The following is a 15,727-nucleotide window of genomic DNA, read 5'->3' on the forward strand; positions in this document are numbered from 1 at the left end:
ATAGTAATGGTGGTATTTGTTGAGCGCTTATTATGTGCCAGGCATTGTTCTAAGCGCAGGGGTAGATACAAGATAATCGGGTTGAACACAGTCCCTGTCCCACACAGGGCTCACAGTCTTAATCCCCATTTTACAGATAAGGGAACTGAGGGACAGAGAAATTAGGTGGCTTGCCCAGAGTCACACAGCTATCAATCAATCAATCAATCGCATTTGTTGAGCGCTTACTGTGTGCAGAGCACTGTACTAAGCACTTGGGAAGTACAAGTTGGCATCATATAGAGACAGTCCCTACTCAACAGTGGGCTCACAGTCTAAAAGGGGGAGACAGAGAACAAAACCAAACATACTAACAAAATAAAATAAATAGAATAGATATAAGTGGCAGAGCCAGGACTAGAACCCAGATCCTTCTGACTCCCATGCACGTGCTCTTTCCCCTAGGCTATACTGCTTCTCTCCGTGAATTAGGTTGAACACAGTCCCTGTCCCTCATGGGGCTCACAGTCTAAATAGGAGGAAGCACAGGAGAACTGAGGCACAGAGAAACAAAGCGACTTGCCCAAGGTCACACAGCAAGCATTTGGCAGAGCCGAGACGAGAACCCAGGTCCTCTGACCCCCAGGCCTCTGCCCTTTCCACTAAGCCCTGCAGCCTGGTGAGCCCCTCATGTTAAAAGGGACCTGAAGGGGAAATGCAAAAGTTCTGGAGCCAAGGTGAGGCAGTCAGGAGAGATGTCCCGGGGAAAAAAACTCTCCAGGTTTGCAGGTTGGAACAGATTTCCAGGTCACTGTTCAGTGCGTGCAGAGAGAGCACCATCCAATGACCTCAGGAAGAATGGGAGGGGCTGGCTAAATGTCTAAGGCCGGTCCAGAAACCGAGCTTCAGAAGTTATCCCCTAATAATAATGGTATTTGTTCAGAACTTACTATGTGTCAAGCACTGTTCTAAGCACTGGGACAGATACAGACTAATCAGGCTGTCCCTGTCCCACGTGGGGCTCACAATATTAATTTCCATTTTACAGATGAGGGAACCGAGGCCCAGAGAAGCGAAGTGACTTGCCCAGGGTCATACAGCAGACGAGTGACGGAGCCAAGATTAGAAGCCAGGTCCTTCTGACACCCAGGCCTGGGCTCTATCTACTAGGCCACGCTGCTCCCCTCCTCTAAATTTCTGAATGTCTTTACACGAGCAAGGCGGGTGTCACATCAGTTTTAATTAAAAGAAAGGTTACAGACCTTTCGTAGTAGCTCTGTTGGCCTCTATTTTCAACTCCGCTGTTTACTGCCCAACAGCTCTGCGCTTAGTACAGTGCCCTGCACACAGTAAGCGCTCAATAAATACGATTAATGATGATGATTTCGACCTCACTGACTCACAGTTTCAATCAAGTCCCCAAACCCCTCATCCCCTCACTCCCTCAACCCTGATGACTTTGCCAGCTACTTTTTGGGAAAACCAACTTCATCAGGCTTGAGCTTCCCAAAGCCTTCCCTCATGACACGCCTTTCCTGCTTCCTCACCTTTCTACGGATTCCTACCTGGCTCCCATCTTCCTCTCTGTTGCATGGGGGAGGACAGAATGGGGATCGTTGAATCAGAGATCTGGAAATAATGGCAGACTTCATTCAATCAGCCTGCCCCCACACGCATCCCCGTCGGCAAACGCAAGGAGCATTCTGAAAAGAAATCTCAAGCTGGTGTGATTGCCTTCCAAGAAAATTCAGGTTCTATTCATCTCTCCCTCTGGAAATCACCTTTATCCTTTTGTTGCTATCACCACCATTGCTATTGTTATTAATAAAGTTATAATCAGGTATCGAGAAGGATTTAAGCAACTGTGGTGAACAGTTGTTGTTATTCTCTTCATCCACAAAACTTGTCAGCAATTTGGTTTTATTGCCATACAAATCATAGTAAGAAAATGACACAGAGAGAGTGTACTTTTTCTAGACTTTAAACACTGATAAACTAAGCCATTGCCTAAAAGACACAGTGGGAGTCATACACCACATAACATGAGAAGCAGCGTGGCCTAGCTGATAGAGCACGGGCCTGGGTTCTAATCCTACCTATGCCACTGGTCTGCTGTGTGACCCTGGGCAAGTCACATCACTCAGCATGGCATAGTGGATAGGAGTCGAAGGTCATGGGTTCTAATCCCATCTCTGCCACTTGTCTGCTCTGTGACCTTGGGCAAATCACTTCACTTCTCTGCACCTCAGTTGCCTCATCTGTAAAATGGGGATTGAGACTGTGAAACCCATGTAGGACAGGGACTGTGTTCAACCCAATTTGCTTGTACCCACCCCAGAACTTGGTACAATGCCTGGGCCATAGTAAGCATTTAACAAAAACTATAATTATTATTATTATTACTTTCTGTGCCACAGTTACCTCATCTGTAAAAAGGGATTAAGAATGTGAGCCCTATGTGGGACAGGGACTGTGCCCAACGCGATTACCTTGTTTCTACTACAGTGCTTGGCACACAGTGAGCACTTAATACCACAATTATTACTATTATTATTATGTAACAAATTCGATATTGCCAGCTGTGTCATCTTCAAAAACAAAGGATAACCACATACACACCCAGACATTGATACATAAGGTGAGGGTAAGAGATGTAGTTTTACCCTAAAATGACCTGGATTGATTTCCTTCGTGTTTATGCTTTTTTCTCTGAGATGCTATACTTTTCCCTACTCCATGATTCAAATGCCTAATATTTTCCTCTTAGGAATCATTATTCCAATTGCGACTATGCCAGCTCAGCTCACAGTTTTACAACCCATCCATTCAGGGCTCTTTCTTCCAAACCTCCCTAAATCTCCCTTGGAAAAGCATATGCCCATAAATCTGGAGGATGGAAGGTAACCAAGAACGCCCGGAATATACTAATATTGAGCTTTATCATGAAAAATAAAATTGGGGGAGGAGCAGCCCTTCACGGGGGTTGAAAATCCAGATCCCACTCCTTCCTAGGCCTGTCTTTCTCCTAGCCATTTTTTCATCAGTGCCACCCTCACCCCTCACTCAAACAGAAATGGCAGGGCACAACTGCCGATAATCAATAGGGTAGCAGCGTGGCCAAGAGCACCTGGGTTCTAGTGCTGGCTCCTCCGCTTGCCTGCTGTGTGACCTCGGGCAAGCCACTTAACTTCTCTGGGCCTCGGTTACCTCATCTGCAAAATGGGGATTAAGACTTGTGGAACACGGACTGTATCCGACCCAATTTGCTTGTATCCACCCCAGCATTTAGTACAGTGGCTGGCACATTGTCTTGTCTTAGACCGTCGAGTCGTCTCCGACCCATAGCGACACCATGTTTAACAAATGCCTTTAAAAAACACAATCGGAGGTATTTATTGAGCACTTACTGTGAGGACAACACTGTACTAAGCGCTTGGGAGAGTATGATACGACAGAGTTGGTGGATGTGCTCCCTGCCCACAAGGAGCTTACAGTCTAAAGGAGTCTTGGGCCACAGTCAGCTCAAAGGCACTGAATAATAATAATAGTAATAATAACAATGGTATTTATTAAATGCCTACTACATGCCAAGCACTGTTCTAAGCACTGGTGTAGATACAATAATAATAATTAATGATATTTGTTAAACGCTTACTTTGTGCAAAGATCTGTTCTAAGCACTGGGGTAGATACAAGGTAATCAGGTGGTCCCACATGGGGCTCACAGTCTTGATCCCCATTTTACAGATGAGGTAACTGAGGTACAGAGAAGTTAAGTGACTTGCCCAAGGTCTCACGGCAGACAGAGCTGGATTAGAACCCACATCCTCTGACTCGAGCTTTGCCACTAGGTCAAGTAACACTTCCAGTTTCGGTTATCAGTCTCATCCCCCTTCCCCATGCTTCTCACCCACTCATCATCTCTCTCCCAACCTGTGTCCAACCTGACTGGCTTGTAACCACTCCAGCGCTTAGAACAGTGTTCAACACCTAGTAAGCGCTTACCAAATACCATTATTATTACCTCTTCTCTCCTCAAAAGCCTCCACTGGCTTTCTGTGGCTATCTTAAACAGAACCTCCTCCCATCTACCTCAAGGCTCTCCTCCATTTGTCCCCTCTTAAGGGACAATAATAGTAGCATTTGTTAAGCACTTACTGCGTGCTAAAGTACTGTACCAAGCGCTGTGGACTTGCCTTATGCTGTCGAGTCGTCTCCGAGCCGTAGCGATACCATAAATACAACTCTCCCAGAATGTCCCACCTCCATCTGCAATTGTTCTGGGAGTGTAGCCATAGAGTTTTCTTGGTAAAAATCCAGAAGTGGTTTACCTTCTTCCGCGCAGTCAACTTGAGTCTCCCCGCCTTGACTCTCATGCCGCTGCTGCCCAGCACAGGTGAGTTTTGACTTGTAGCAGATCGCCTTCCACTCGCTAGCCACGGGCCAGGCTAGAAATGGAACAGGTGGGCCTCTACTTGACTCTCCCTCTCGTAGTCGAGACTGGTAGAGGACTGGAAACTCTCCAGGTGCGACCCCGGGAGGGAAAGCATTGGGGTAGAGCCAAGATGATCAAGTCCCACACGGGGCTCACAGTCTAAGTAGGAGGGAGAGCAAGGCATTGAATCCCGTTTTGCAGATGAGGGACCTGAGGTGCAGAGAAGTTAGGTGACTTGCCCAGGGTCACACGGCAGACAAGTGGCAGAGGCAGGATTAGAACCCAGGTCCTTCTGACTCCAAGGCCTGTGCTCTATCCACTAGGCTTCTCACTGCTCTCTTCAAACGCTATTCCTCAACTCCCCGTCTTTGCTCTTCCCAAGGCAACCTTTTAGCTGGACTCACCCATCTCCACCCCTTATGCAAGCCAATCTCTCCCTCCATCAGACAGCCCACAGCTCTTCTGACTCAACCCACCTTCTTTCAGTCATTCAATCATATTTACCGAGCACTTACTATGTGCAAAGCACTCTACTAAGCGCTCGGGAGAGTATAACAATATAACAATAAAGCAGACACATTCCCCGCTCACAACGAGCTCACAGCCTAGAGCTCATGTTCAAAGCCCTCCTAAAATCCCACCTTCTCCAAAAAGCCACTCTTTCAGGGAACTAGCACGTAGGAACTTATTTATAGCTCCTCAGGCTTCCTGTACAAAAGTACATTCAATTATTTATTTTAACGATTCTAGTTGTAAATATTGTAATTCTCTCTTCCATTACAGTGTAAGCTCCTTGTGAGAAGGGACCATGACACGTCTTTATCCTGTTTTTCCCAAGTGCCCTGTATAGAGCACTGCACTAAATGAGCACTCAGTGCTAATACTACCAATATTTTCAAACGTCTGGACCTTGAAGAAAAGTCAAAGAGGTTTAATTCTAAGGGCAATATAACAAGAGGTGAAAAAGATAAACACACTATTCTCCCTGTAATCATTCTAAGAGAAACTTAATTGGGCCGGAGGGAGGAAAGAGTCACATTCATTCGTTCACGCAAACGTATTTATTGAGCGCTTACTGTGTGAAGAGCACTGCACTAAGCATTTGGGAGAGTACAATATAGCAACAAACAGACATTCCCTACCCACACAGAACTTACAGTCTACAAGAAGCAGCGTGGCTCAGTGGAAAAGAGCCCGGGCTTTGGAGTCGGAGGTCATGGGTTCAAATCCCAGCTCTGCCACTTGTCAGCTGTGTGACTTTGGACAAGTCACTTCACTTCTCTGGGTGTCAGTTCCCTTATCTGTAAAATGGGGATTAAGACTGTGAGCCCCCCCCCCCATGGGACAACCTGATCACCTTGTAACCTTCCCAGCGCTTAAAACAGTGCTTTGCACGTAGTAAGCACTTAATAAATGCCATCATTATTATTATTATTATTACAGTCACAGCTTCAAGTGCTTACTATGTGCCAGGCTCTGTACTAAGCACCGAGGTAGGCACAAGCTAATCAGGTTGGACACAAGACCATAGGGCTCACAGTGTTAATCCCTATTTTTCAGAAGAGGTAGCGAGGCCCAGAGAACTGAAACGACTTGCCCAAGGCCACACAACAGACAAGTGGCAGATCAGGATTAGAACCCAGGTCCTTCTGATTCCCAGGCCCGTGTTCTATCCACTAGACCCCACTGTTTTCCCCAAATCTCATCTGAAAATCACTGCTTCACAAAAAGACCTTTTTTTACATCCCTCAAGTATCGTTATGACATTAGACTTTCCAGCACACAAATTCATACGGAACAGGTGGCCTGAACAGCAGTAGCTTCATTTGCGTTATGTCTTCCACTTTATTCACACTTACCCAAGAGCTTAATGCCCCATCTTACCCACTTGCGCCCCAATATATTTTCATTTTTATGCAACGCATCACAGTAAAGAAATGAGCGAGTCATTTTGACAACTTGATTTCCCAAATCAAGCTCCTTACGAGCACAAGGCAAAATAAAATTAGCTAAGCATCTAAAGGACATTCAACTGGATGCAGATTTGTGTAAATTTTCCATTTACTTGTATGCTGCTATTTATTAGACAGTAACTCTTGCAAGTTGCAGGGCAACAGTGAACCCTTATTACATTTCAGCAGTCTTGATGAATTGCTTCAAAATCCCACTCACTGCACCCTGCTTATGTCTGGAAAGAGGGAAAATGGATAATAGCATTGGCATTTTGCTGCAATTTTCTCTGTGGGAGAAGGGGTGTTCTGGTTTTTCTAGTAGGACTCTCTCCTAGCTATTTCCTCTTCTCTGGGGCCATCAGAGATCAAGTGTTGAATGGATACCTTTAATAATACTAATTGTGGTATTTCTTCAGTGCTTAATATGTGACAGGCACTGTACTAAGCATTGAAATGTTGTACTTTCCAAAACGCTTAGTACAGTGCTCTGCACTCAGTATGAACTCGATAAATACAATTGAATGAATGAGTGGATACAAGCAAATCGGGTAAGACACAGTCCCTGTCCCACGTGGGGCTCAGAGTCTAAATTCCCTTTTTACAGATGAGGAGGTAACTGAAGCACAGAGAGGTGAAGTGACTTGCTGAAGGTCACACAGCAGACCTTCAGTGGTGGTGCCGAGATTAAAACCCATCTCCTTCTGACTCCCAAGCCTGTGCTTTATCCACTACGCCATGCTGCTTCTATGAGTGAGAGAGAGAGAAAGAGAGAGAGAGCGAGAGAGAGAGAGTCTCTAAGAAAAAGGCTACTCATTCATTCATTCAATCGTATTTATTGAGCGCTTACTGTGTGCACAGCACTGTACTAAGTGCTTGGGAAGTACAAGTTGGCAACATATACTCCGTCTTGGACCTGGGTTCTATCAATCAATCAGTGAATTGTCCAACCTGATTTGTTTGTATCCACCCCAGTGCTTTTTATAGTGCCTGGCACAGAGTAAGTGCTTAACAAATACCATAATTATCATTATCATCATTATTATTACATAGTCATAATAATTATTACTTCCAGCAATGTGGAACAGGCGCCTTAAAGCCACCTCAGATTTACTTTTTTTTATGATGGCATTTATTATGTGCTTACTATGTGCAAAGCACTGTTCTCCCCCTTTAGATTGTAAACTCTTTATGGGCAGGGAACATGTCCACCAACTCTGTTATACTGTACTCTGTATACAGTAAGCTTTCAATAAATATGACTGATTGTTTAATTGATCGAATTATGGCACACCTCAAAACTGCCCAGAAGGGCTTTTGTTATTACTCTGGATGTAGGTGTGCTCTTTGGGCTAATTCCTGCTGCTGAGAAAATGGTAGGATAAAAGGATCCTGATATATTGTCATCCTGCTTAGTCTGACATTGCGATAATCAACGCGGGCAGGGAGGGGGGAAGTGGAAGATTGTGCTTCTCCACAGGCTAGGAGAAGCAGTGTGGTCTAGTGGAAAGATCACCAGCCTGGGAGTCAGAGGACCTGGATTCTAATCCCAACTCTACCATATAATAATAATAATAATAATAATAATAATAATAATATATTATTATTATTATTATTATTATACTATATATTATATTACATATTATAATATAATAATAACATAACCTCTTGTAACCTCCCCAGCGCTTAGAACAGTACTTTGCACATAGTAAGCGCTTAATAAATGTCATTATTATTATCAATAGCATTTATTAAGCACTTACTATGTGCAAAGCACTGTTCTAAGCACTGGGAAGGTTACAAGGTGATCAGGTTGTCCCACGGGAGGCTCACAGTCTTCATCCCCATTTTACAGTTAAGGTAACTGAGGCACAGAGAAGTTAAGTGACTTGCCCAAAGTCACACACCTGACAATTGGCGGAGCCAGGATTTGAACCCATGACCTCTGACTCCAAAGCCCGTGCTCTTTCCACTGAGCCGTGCTGCTTCCCCTGCCATTTGTCTGCTGTGTGTCCTTAGGCAAGTCCCTTAACTTCTCTGCGCCTCCGTTACCTCGCCTATAAAATGGGGATTGAGACTGTGAGCCCCATGTGGGACATGGACTGTGTCCAACCTAATTAGCTTCTATCTCCAACCTGAATAGCTTGTATCTACCCCAGTGCTTAGTAAAGTGCCTGGCACAAAGTAAGTGCTTAACAAATAGACCTTTAAAAAAAAAAAACGGAGGGGTAAAACAGTTCACCTGAATACTCCAAAACAGCAATGTACACTCACTGATCAAATTCATCGGATCACTGCTCAACACATTTTGGGAATATTTTGAAAAGTAGCTCCCGGACACAGTTCACTCCAGGGCGAAGACTTAGATCCAAAGTCATAGCCTTGCCTTGAGAAACCACAACTTGTGTTATAATAATAATAATAATAATAATAATGGCATTTATTAAGTGCTTACTATGTGCAAAGCACTGTTCTAAACTCTGGGGAGGTTACAAGGAAATCAGGTTGTCCCACGGGGGGCTCAAAGTCTTAATCCCCATTTTACAGATGAGGGAACTGAGGCATAGAGAAGTGAAGTGACTTGCCCAAAGTCACACAGCTGACAATTGGCGGAGCTGGGATTTGAACCCATGACCTCTGACTCCAAAGCCCATGCTCTTTCCACTGAGCCATGCTGCTTCTTATTAAGCAAACAAAAAAATCTTTCTGGCTTCATAAATGAATAGTAGCTATCATGCAGCTTTCTATTGCCTTTAATAGTAATAATGATGGCATTCATTAGGTGCTTACTATGTGCAAAGCACTGTTCTAAGCACTAGGTAGGTTACAAGGTGATCAGGTTGTCCCACGGGGGGCTCACAGTCTTCATCCCCATTTTACAGATGAGGGAACTGAGGCACAGAGAAGTGAAGTGACTTGCCCAAAGTCACACAGCTGACAAGTGGCGGAGCCAACATTTGAACCCATGACCTCTGACTCCAAAGCCCACGCTCTTTCCACTGAGCCACGCTGCCTTTAGTTATAACTTGTTTCCCCAGGTATTATGAAAATAGCAGAAGAAAAGGATATTCTCAGAACAGTTTTGAGAAAAAAAAAGTCAAGAAACATTCAGATTAATCTGTCAATTCTTTTAACACATTATCCTGTTTTCAGTTTTTTTAGTTATTACCCCATTTATATAATACTTATGAGCAATTATCATTTTCAGGTCCTTTACCCTTGACACTTTCCTCCACATTTACAAGAGCTTTCGAATGTGGTACGATAGACTTAACATGAGACTTATTATAATTTGCATGTAATTTTGCTATTGTCTTGCTCATCGCTAACCCTCCTTCCCCCCCACGCCAAGGAATTACAAATTCAACGAAAGAGCACAAAAAAAATGCATTATCTCTCCACGAGAAGACAATGGCTTCTGGAGTCAGACCTACATTTACCTAAAGCCCATAATATTTCCAATGAGATAATGCTAGGCCATGTGGGGAAGTATATACCTAAGTCCTGTTTCTTAAAACATAATTTATGAACTATAAAAATGCTTATCCTTGATTTAAGAAGACAAAAAGGCTCACCAGATCATTGCAATCCATCAAGTCAAAGATACTTAGCATATTACTATCACAGAAGCTCCAGGCTTTGTATCGGTAGCTAAGAAATGCACATGTTCCTGGACTATTTCACTGACAATTTATATGCGATTGTTTTCACTGTTGGATAGGCTAGAGAGTTGACGAAGAACACGAATAAACAAACCGCGAATTTTACTTTCATCAATAAAAAGGGAACTTCTGCTTATTTTTAATCAGCTAAAAAAATCGGTGTTCTGAGTTGACCAATGCCCTAAATAGTTACCTGTAACTGGTTAGGAAAAAAAAAAAAAGAGCAAACCTATAGCCAAAATTTGAAAATACTTGTACTTGGAAAGATAATGCATGTACTCTTGAGTTCAACATGGTAAACCTCTAAACTGGTAGTTGAAATACCCTTAAGCCACAGTCATAAGCAGTAACATAGTAATTAGCAGCTTTTATAGGCTAATAACACATTTCATATTCATACTCTCCCGGCTCTTTGGAGTTGCCAATGCAATATAAAAGTTTTATTGTATTGCAGCTCATCGTTCGGTGTTTTATAAAAGCCAACATTATGCACAGCAAGCTATTTCTCGACATGAGCTTTTTAAAGGAGGGTTAATGCGCTGATTCCCTTCACTTGCCACGGCAAAGCTAACTTCATCCCTGACAAACTCCTTCACCAACCAAAGCTGGACCAACCTCCCACCTACATGTACAGCTATATACGGTGTGGATGGATATCATCATCAATGGTAATTATCAAGCGCTTACTATGTGCAAAGCACTGGTCCAAGAACTAGGAGAGGACAACAGAGTTGGTAGGGAGTTTACAGTCTACGGGGATGGCTTGGGATACGAGATTACCTTTCAAATTCATTGTGGCTTATTTCGGTGCACTATCCTGTTCCCCCAAGGTACAGGCAATTCTGAAGGGAAACAGCATGGTCTAATGGATAGAGCATGGGCCTGAGGGTCAGGGGATGTGGGTTCTAATCCCGGCTCTGCCACACGTCTGCTGTGTGACCTTGGGCAAGCCACTTAGCTTCTCTGTGCCTCATTTACCTCATCTGTAAAATGGGGATTAAGACTGTGAGCTCCACGTGGGCAAGTACTATGTCCTACCTGATTACCTTTCATTCATTCAACCGTACTTATTGAGCGCTTCCCATATGCAGAGCACCGTACTAAGAGTTTAGGAGAGCACCACATAACCACAAACAGACACAATCCCTGCCACCATGACCAGGTACCTACCCCAGCGCTTAGACCAGAGCTTGGCACATGGTAATAATAATAATAATGGCATTTGTTAAGTGCTTACTATGTGCTGAGCAGTGTTCTAAGCGCTGGGGTAGATACAAGGTAATGAGGTTGTCCCACATGGGGCTCACAGTCTTTATCCCCATTTTACAGATGAGGGAATTGAGGCCCAGAGAAGTTAAGGGACTTGCCCGCGGTCACACAGCTGACAGGTGGCAGAGCCTGGATTCGAACCCATGACCTCTGACTCCCAAGCCCGGGCTCTTTCCACTGAGCCACGCTGCCCAAGTACCACCCTTATTGAGACAGGAGAACACTCAGTTGAATCCAAACCACCCTGAATCACAGGCTCCCCCCCCCAGTCTTTTAGACTGTGAGCCCACTGTTGGGTAGGGACTCTCTATATGTCACCAACTTGCACTTCCCAAGCGCTTCGTACAGTGCTCTGCACACAGTAAGCGCTCAATAAATACGATTGATGATAAATCAGTCAGCTCCACCAACAAAACAGCTCCCAGAGCTGCAAAATACCAAATGCCATCAACGCATTTATTCCAAGAGCCTGAGAACCACAACCAAAGTTCCACAAGGTGCCCACCTCAACCGCTCCGGGTAGCCCACTCTGATCATTGCAAAAATAGCTAAATGTCATCAATACCTGGCCTCCTTTCCACATCATCATCACCATCATAATAATAATGGCATTTATTAAGCGCTTACTATGTGCAAAGCACTGTTCTAAGCGCTGGGGAGGTTACAAGGGGATCAGGTTGTCCCACAGGGGGCTCCCAGTCTTAATCCCCATTTTACAGATGAGGTAACTGAGGCCCAGAGAAGTTAAGTGACTTGCCCAAGGTCACACAGCAGACATCATCATCATCATCATCATCAATCGTATTTATTGAGCGCTTACTGTGTGCAGAGCACTGTACTAAGCGCTTGGGAAGTACAAGTTGGCAACATATAGAGACAGTCCCTACCCAACAGTGGGCTCACGGTCTAGAAGGGGGAGACAGAGAACAAAACCAAACATAATAACAAAATAAAATAAATAGAATAGATATGTACAAGTAAAATAAATAAATAAATAGAGTAACAAGTATGTACAAACATATATACGTATATACAAGTGCTGTGGGAAAGGGGAGGAGGTAAGATGGGGGATGGAGAGGGGGACGAGGGGGAGAGGAAGGAAGGGGCTCAGTCTGGGAAGGCCTCCTGGAGGAGGTGAGCTCTCAGTAGGGCGGAGCGGGGATTCGAACCCCTGACCTCTGACTCCAAAGCCCGGGCTCTTTCCACTGAGCCACGCTGCTTCTCTAAGACATAGACCGTGAACCCCATGTGGGACAGGGATTGTGTCCAACCTGATTATCTTGTACCTACTCCAGTGCTTAGTATAGTGCTTGGCACATAATGAGCGCTTAACTAACATCATCATCATCATCATGGGAGAGTGAGGAGGGGGACAGGGGCAGAGAAATGGGGGGTGGCGGACCCCTGCAACAAGACCCGAACTGCTTCGAGCAATGATTTTCCCTCTCTTTCTCTGCTGGACTCCAGGGAGAGAATTAGTGGCCCCTCATCCTCAATCGTATTTATTGAGCGCTTACTGTGTGCAGAGCACTGTACTAAGCGCTTGGGAAGTACAAATTGGCAACATATAGAGACAGTTCCTCCCCAACAGTGGGTTCACAGTCTAAAAGGGAGACTATGGCCTCACCCTCTGGCCCGCTGCTGGTTGGCTGCTGGGCAAACTGGGGGTGGGGAGGGGGTCTGCCAACATCCTGGAGGAAACCTGTGCCCAGCTGGGGACTTGCAGGGGAGATGGTGAGCCCACTTTTGCGTAGGGACCGTCTCTATATGTTGCTGACCTGTGCTTCCCAAGCGCTTAGTACAGCGTTCTGCACACAGTAAGCGCTCAATAAATACGACTGAATGAATGAATGAATGAGAGGGACTTGGGGGATGTGAATGTGGGGGCTTGGATGGGGCATAAGAGGGAAGTAGTGTGGCTTATTGGCTTGGGAGTCAGAGGTCATGGGTTCTAATCCCCGCTCCGCCACTTGTCAGCTGTATGACTTTGGGCAAGGCACTTAACTTCTCTGGGCCTCATCTGTAAAATGGGGATTAAGACCGTGAACCCCACGTGGGACAACCTGATTACCCTGTATCTACCCCAGTGCTTAGCCCATGCTAAACACTTACCAAATACCATCATTATCATCAGTATTATTATTAATTAATTTATTTATTATTATTATTATTATTATTATTACCCCAGTGCTTAGAACAATGCTTGGCCCATAGTAAGGGCTTACCAAATACCATCATTATTATTATCATAAGTGCTTAGTACAGTGCTCTGCACACAGTAAGTGCTCAATAAATACGATTGATTGATTGATTATAATAATAATGGTATTTGTTACGCGCTTACTATGTGCAAAGCACTGTTCTAAGCGCTGGGAGGGGATACAAGGTGATGAGGTTGTCCCATGTTGGGCTCACAGTCTTGATTGATTAGTATAATTACCACAGCACTTGGAAAAGTGCTTGGCCCACAGTAAGGGCTTACCAAATACCATCGTTACCATTAGTATTATCACCCCAGCGCTTAGCCCACAGTAAGGGCTTACCAAATACCATCATTATCATTAGTATTATCACCCCAGCGCTTAGCCCACAGCAAGGGCTTACCAAATACCATCATTGTCATTAGCATTATCACCCCAGCGCTTAGCCCACAGTAAGGGCTTACCAAATACCATCATTATCATTAGCATTATCACCCCAGCGCTTAGCCCACAGTAAGGGCTTACCAAATACCATCATTATCATTAGTATTATCACCCCAGAGCTTAGCCCACAGTAAGGGCTTACCAAATACCATCATTATCATTAGTATTATCACCCCGGCGCTTAGCCCACAGTAAGGGCTTATCCAATACCATCATTATCATTAGTATTATCACCTCAGCGCTTAGCCCACAGTAAGGGTTTACCAAATACCATCATTATCATTAGCATTATTACCCCAGCGCTTAGCCCACAGTAAGGGCTTACCAAATACCATCATTATCATTAGTATTATCACCCCAGCACTTTTTCCACAGTAAGGGCTTACCAAATACCATTATTGTCATTAGTATTATCACCCCAGCACTTAGCCCCCAGTAAGGGCTTCCCAAATACCATCATTACCATCAGTATTATCACCCCAGCGCTTAGCCCACAGTAAGGGCTTCCCAAATACCATCATTATCATCGGTATTATTACCCCAGCGCTTAGAACAGTGCTCGGCCCATAGTGAGAGCTTACCAAATAGCATAATAAGAATAAACTGCACACATTTTCCCCCACACTTTCCCCTCACCCTGACTGACCTAGGGGGCTGCATGGGGAGGGGGGGGGCTGGGAAAAGGGGGGTTCCTGGGGGGTGGGGAGGGGAATTGGGTGAGGGTCTCTGGAGTGCACGACCTCCTCCCATATATATGCATATACACACACATATACAACCACCTGCAGGGCCAGACTTTCCCCCCCCACACCCACTTCCAGCAGGTGCAGCAGTGCCAGGAGGGGAAGGGGGTGTCAGGGGGGGCCCCCCACCCCCACCCCCATCCTCCCCTCCCCGGGGGGTCCGCCCAGGGCTCACCACAAGCCGTCCAGGTCCCAGTCCTGGAGCAGGGCCAGGTCGAAGCCGTCCATGGTGGCGGGGGTCGAGGGTCCCCCCCGGTGCTCCCCGCCGGTGCTCCCCTCCCTCCGGTGCTCCCCGGCGGTGCTCCTCCTGCTGTTGCGGGGCAACCAGAGCGGGGCAACCAAGGCGCATCCTAATTGCACCGCGCACAGGAGACGGAGGCACAACCGCCCCTCTCTCGGCTGCCCTCCGCACAGTCACACACAGTGTCACACCACACAGACACACACACACCCCCCAGCCGTCCTCCCGCTCCCCTCTCTGTGTCTGTCTCCGTCCTCCCGCTTCCTTCCTCCCTGGAGTTTCCCCTCCTCCTGCTGCAAACAGCCCCCCCTCCCCGTTCCCCTTTCCTCCTAGGAGGTGTGTCTGTGTGTGCCTCTGTGTGTGTGTGTCTGTGTGTGTGTGTTTGGGATTGTGTGTGCGCGCGCGCGCGCCTTACTGGAGACCGGCGCGTGCCCCGTGCCCCGTGCATGCTCCGTGCATTCTCCGTGCACAGTGTTTCGTGCCCCGTGTATGCCCCGTGCATTCTCCATGCACAATGTTTCGTGCCCCGTGCATGCTCCGTAACCCGTGCATTCTCCATGCACAGTGCTCCGTGCCCCGTGCAGGCTCCGTGCACAGTGCTCCGTGCCCCGTGCAGGCTCCGTGCACAGTGTTTCGTGCCCCGTGTATGCCCCGTGCCCCGTGCATTCTCCATGCACAATGTTTCGTGCCCCGTGCATGCTCCGTAACCGGTGCATTCTCCATGCACAGTCCTCCGTGCCCCGTGCATTCTCTGTGCACAGTGCTCCATGCCCCGTGCATGCTCTGGGCACAGTGCTCCGTGCC

At 46.1% G+C, this 15,727-nt stretch overlaps 1 protein-coding gene and 1 non-coding gene across 2 annotated transcripts in view; both read right to left on the reverse strand.

Annotated features, from left to right (window-relative positions):
• Nucleotides 1–15,057, reverse strand: part of AFF3 (AF4/FMR2 family member 3) — a 318,921-nt gene extending 303,864 nt beyond the window's left edge. The window contains exon 1 of the mRNA XM_038761937.1: nucleotides 14,858–15,057. Within this exon, the coding sequence (XP_038617865.1) occupies nucleotides 14,858–14,910 (53 nt within the window). The 5' untranslated portion in view covers nucleotides 14,911–15,057. The remainder of the gene's footprint in view (nucleotides 1–14,857) is intronic.
• Nucleotides 4,386–4,523, reverse strand: LOC119941735. The gene has a single exon (XR_005455315.1). It is a non-coding gene; the product is annotated as a small nucleolar RNA SNORA7 (small nucleolar RNA).
• Nucleotides 15,058–15,727: the final 670 nt, after the last annotated feature.

Source organism: Tachyglossus aculeatus, chromosome 20, assembly GCF_015852505.1.
Source record: "Tachyglossus aculeatus isolate mTacAcu1 chromosome 20, mTacAcu1.pri, whole genome shotgun sequence".
In the NCBI taxonomy this organism is placed as follows: Eukaryota; Metazoa; Chordata; class Mammalia; order Monotremata; family Tachyglossidae; genus Tachyglossus; species Tachyglossus aculeatus.